At 51.5% G+C, this 4,645-nt stretch overlaps 1 protein-coding gene across 1 annotated transcript; it reads right to left on the reverse strand.

Moving 5' to 3' along the window:
- Window positions 1–988: 988 nt before the first annotated feature.
- On the reverse strand, window positions 989–2,364 carry Ppy (pancreatic polypeptide). Its single transcript, XM_028780343.1, has 4 exons — window positions 2,313–2,364; window positions 1,563–1,753; window positions 1,221–1,335; window positions 989–1,126 (listed from the first exon to the last, which is right to left on the reverse strand). Exons 2-3 carry the CDS (start codon window positions 1,751–1,753, stop codon window positions 1,227–1,229), a joined length of 300 nt encoding a protein of 99 aa, XP_028636176.1. The 5' UTR covers window positions 2,313–2,364; the 3' UTR covers window positions 989–1,126; window positions 1,221–1,226.
- Between the last annotated feature and the right edge of the window lie 2,281 nt (window positions 2,365–4,645).

The following is a 4,645-nucleotide window of genomic DNA, read 5'->3' on the forward strand; positions in this document are numbered from 1 at the left end:
GCAGTATAGCTGCATCTTGTACAACAAACCTTTGGCCTTTTAGGGCAGGTTCTGCTATCTGGTCATTCACACTCAACATACAGGAGCAGAAAGTCATTGTCATCAAGGCTAAATGCTGAGCCCAGCACCAACCCTACCAACCCCGGCCCTTAAAACCCAGCCTGTGGCAGAGATGAGAGAACCCATTCAGGGGATGTCTCGCGTCTTACCTTCCCCGTGACTATCCCTACCCACAAACATTCCCAGAAAGGGGAGTCCAGCTCACTCTCTTTCACTTTACACACACACACACACACACACACACACACACACACACAGTATCTTCATCTACTCAGGATACCTGGTATGGGTAGATAGTCTACAGGGATTCCTCAGGTAGTACCTGAGTCTTCCTTCCCTGCCCCAAGAACCAAAGATTGGGGGACACATTATCCTACAGCAGTAGCTAAATTTCATTCTTAGTCCGCCAGTTCACTACCTCTCAGAACAGCCCAGTTTCTCTAGAGTTCTAGAGAACAGTTCTGAGACGCACTGCAGACAATTGGCCAACCTCCCGCCAACACTAAGCCTCTGAGCTCTTGCCCCTGCCCTATTCCAAGGCCACTTTGATAAAAATGATTCCTCTCCCACTGCCCAGGTTATTGGAAGTAGTCTTGGTACATTTGGGAACAGGGCTGGCCTCAAGTTGAGGAGCTGGATGGTTTAGGGGTGCTGGGATGGGAAGATTAAGCTTAAGACTGTGACATCACAGACCTTTGTGAGAGGAATCTCACTTCTCTCTAGACCATAACTTGCCCCTCTCTGAAAGGGATGAACTGAACCCGAATAATAATCTGAGTGTATACTCAGGATTATTATAACTCTCCTACCCCCAGCTCCCCTCCCCCGCCTCTCTGACTGTGAACTTTACCTGCTCCTGTCTCTATAGGTCTGTACACACACACACACACACACACACACACACACCACACACACACACACACACGCTATAATTTTAATTTGCTTTATTTAGTTTGCAAGAGAGCAGGTAGTTACAAGAATGCAGGGGAGAGAGCTGGACCTGTACTGTCCTGCAGCCACAGACAGGAGACAGGAGGGGTGCTTCAAGTCCACTGGGCTGAGCTCCCTGTAAGGAAAGAAGAGAACCCTGAGGAAGGACAGTCCTTGAACCCTGAGACTTTGTTTTCTTTCCCCCTCCTCTGGATCCCTCCTTTCCAGACCTACCTTCAGCTCCAGGATGCAGAGCATGGAATCAAACCAACAGGGGGGCTGGTGCACGGGGAGAGCTGCATTCCAGGAAGTCCACCTGTGTTCTCCTCGGCTCTCTTCCCATACCTGGGAAGGAAGACGGCTGGGATAAGTATAGTTCCCAGGTGTCAGTCACCTGCTTTGGTGACTTAGGCACTTTCCTGCCCACAGCACATGGACCTAAGCCACTTGGTAGAAATAGTTTTTTTCTCAGAGCAGGCATAGAAGAAACTGGGATAGGGGCTAGGGTTAAGAATCTCTCTCTCTCTCTCTCTCTCTCTCTCACACACACACACACACACACACAGCCCTACCTAGGCCTGGTCAGTGTGTTGATGTATCTGCGGAGCTGAGTTTCATATTGAGCCATCTGCTCCGGTGTGGCATAGTCCCCTGGGTACATCGGCTCCAGTGGGGCTCCCCAGGCACCCTGCAGGGGCTGCAGCAGCAGAGCCACCCAAGTGGATATGAGAAACAGGGAGAGGCAGCAGTATCCGATGGCCATCTAATGAACAAGGAAGCAGAACACGGCCCATCAGCAGATCCTTCTGTGCCCAAGGCCTACGTGTCCAGGCACCACCTGCCCACCACACATTTCTTCAAGTCATGCTTGGGGACAAGGACAGATGCAGGAGCCACCAGCATCTATCACCTTCCTTCTCTAGAAAACAAGGACACCTCCACACACATACCCCTCAAGCCAGCAGCCAGAGGACCCGTGCCTTGGCAGCATAGAAAAACATAGCAGAAGAACTGGGTGTGGGGGCTGGATACACATAACTTAGGACATAGATGGCTCTGAGGATGCAGGAATGGCCAGAGCTGGTGGGGACCACAGGGTGGGGGGACACAGAATTAACTTGTAAAGCAAAGGGACAGAAGTCTATAACCGCGTGGGTCCTGCTTTTGACTGACAAGTTTGTCCAGATGCAGAGAGAGACCCAAGAAGAACCTTAGGTCTCTTGAGGGCTCCAGCCCTACAAAGCACCAATTCTGACCCTCCATCACCAGCCTCAACCCGAGGAGTCCCCAGAGGCAGCACAGGATAGGATGAACTCACTTACCCTGTATCCTGATCAAGTGAGTGTTGGGCCCAGACACCTACCTCCTGCTTGATTGGTCTCCCTGCCTGTCGCTGTGCCCCTTTATAGTCCTCAGCACCCCCAGAGTCTCCGCCTCCTGTCAACCTTTTTCGCTGCCAGCCTTCACCCCCCCCTTTTGCTCTCTCCCTGGTATCTGAAACACGGGCACTGCAGCCAGAAATAGGAAGGCACCTGCCAGTGTTCTAGGTGTCAGAGTAGCACAGAAGAAAAAGCTGGACGGTGACCAAGGTCTCCTGTGGGGTCCATTCCCAGCTTTGGACACCAGAACAGACTTGATTCATAAATGACAGGATCCTGACATGGTAACCCATGGTTCTAATCGCTGGCCTCAAAACACCCTCTCTAGAGACAACCCCAGTCCCCAGTGAGCTTCCTCAGGGTATGGATTAAAAACTGAATGAAGCACTAGGTTTCACTTCTAGCGTGAAGGATAGAAGTTGCCCTTCAATCCAGTGTACAGCTAGGTCAAGGAAGGGACAGAGAAGGTGTCTCAGATCCTCAAGCCACTTGGAAGGGAGTGGAGAAATCCATTTGATGCGTGCATAGAATGCCAACTGAGATCCTGTGGGCCAGAGTTCAGAGGACACAGGGTTCGTGGGGAAAGGACAGTTCCTGGTAGCTGTTTCCTTTCCCAGCACAGAGCTCTGTCCCAGGGGAGTGCTAAAAACCAGCATCACGTATAAGCTTCAAGATGCCAAAAAAAAAAAATTGTTGTCCCTCTGAACCCCTACAAGGGACCCTATTTGACAGACAAAAAAGGGAGGAAGGCTCTCGGAGGAGGGAACGCTTGTCCAAGACTCAGTCAGCCTTCAGTTCCTCCCCTGAGAGATTCTTCTGGTGCCAGTGCACACCAGGAGAAGCCACTGCCCTTTTATGTTCAGTTGCCTTTTTCCAGACGGACCTCCACCCTGCTCAAGCCAAGTCCAGTCACCGGCTCTATTTATTTTGATGCCTGTGAAGAGAGCAGGGGCCTCTCTCTCTCCTAAGGTTCTGCTCTCAGGACTGAACAACAAGAAGCATCACCGCGGGTCCTGGGAACGCAGGAAGTGATGAGAGGGGAGAAGGTGATAGCAGGCGTCTATCGTGGTGAGGTTAGAGGTCAGATAGGCCTAGGTCCAATTGCTGTCCCTGCCACTGCCCACCGGTCCTGGGAGCATAATCCAATTAGAGCTTCTGGGGTTCGATTTCAACTGGGCTCATTGCGCTCACCCCCAGACAGGGAAAATCAAGGACACTGTTCCTCTCAGCTCTCATTTACGGTAGCAAGAAGAGCACCAACCGCTCAAAGTAAATAGAGTTCTTTTCTTAGCCAGCCTGGCCCCTTCTCCGGGCTTGGGTTTCCCACTATGCAAAACCAGTGGCGAGTTTCTATTTGAGCCTCCACTCTGGCCCTGAGCGACCACGGCTGCCACCAGGGGGCGCCTGACTCCGGCGCCGCTTTTAAGGATCCGAGTTTCCAGGGGCTCTGAACCTTATGTTCTGGCCTCTGCTGCAGGTGAAGGACCCTCACCAAACAGACTGTATCCGGGGACTGAGTCTGGTGTGGGAACTATTTACAGTTTACCACGCAAGTCACCCAGCTTTGCTTGGTCCCAAGAAATCACAGCTGCTCCTCAAATGTCAACCAAATAGATTATTGCAATGACAGATTCCCAGGGTCTTTGCAGGAGTAGTAATGACAATCCAGGAGAAAGTAGTATCTGTGCCTTCTAAATATTATGATCACATCTGGAACACAGAGATAGCTCCTGCTGGCCTTTGTGAGTTCCTGCAGCGCTTGCATAGAGCTTCCAAGAAGACACACATGCTCACCTGCAGACTAACCAAGACGCTAGTGGCATCTTACTAACCACGTGCTCTCTGGACAAGGAAGATGGCTACGGGCCAGTGTGATAATGAAGTTAGGAGAACAGCCCAGAAACATGAGGGTGAATGAAGCAGGTGAAGGAAGGAAGGAAGTGCAGAGGTCCCACATACAACCTGCAGGACAAGTGTTTGACCAGAATCCTGTCCTCCATGACACCCTGTCCTGGCTGTCTTACCTCAGCCTCTGCTGCTCTCAAAGCACAGGCCAAGAAGAAGTCACTCACAGCACATGGTTTTGTTTGATTTTGTTTAGTAGTGTGTGTGGTGTTGAGGGTGATGAGTATGTGTGTGTTGGGTGGTGAGTATGTGTGTGTTGGGGGCTGAACAGGCTGGCCAGTGAGCTCCAGGGATCCACCCATCCACAGCTCTTACACCGGGATCACACTCATGTGACTACCTTCCTGCACGAGTGCTGTGGATTTGCCCGG

The sequence above is a fragment of the Grammomys surdaster genome, unplaced genomic scaffold, assembly GCF_004785775.1.
Source record: "Grammomys surdaster isolate TR1022 unplaced genomic scaffold, NIH_TR_1.0 371, whole genome shotgun sequence".
Classification (NCBI taxonomy): domain Eukaryota; kingdom Metazoa; phylum Chordata; class Mammalia; order Rodentia; family Muridae; genus Grammomys; species Grammomys surdaster.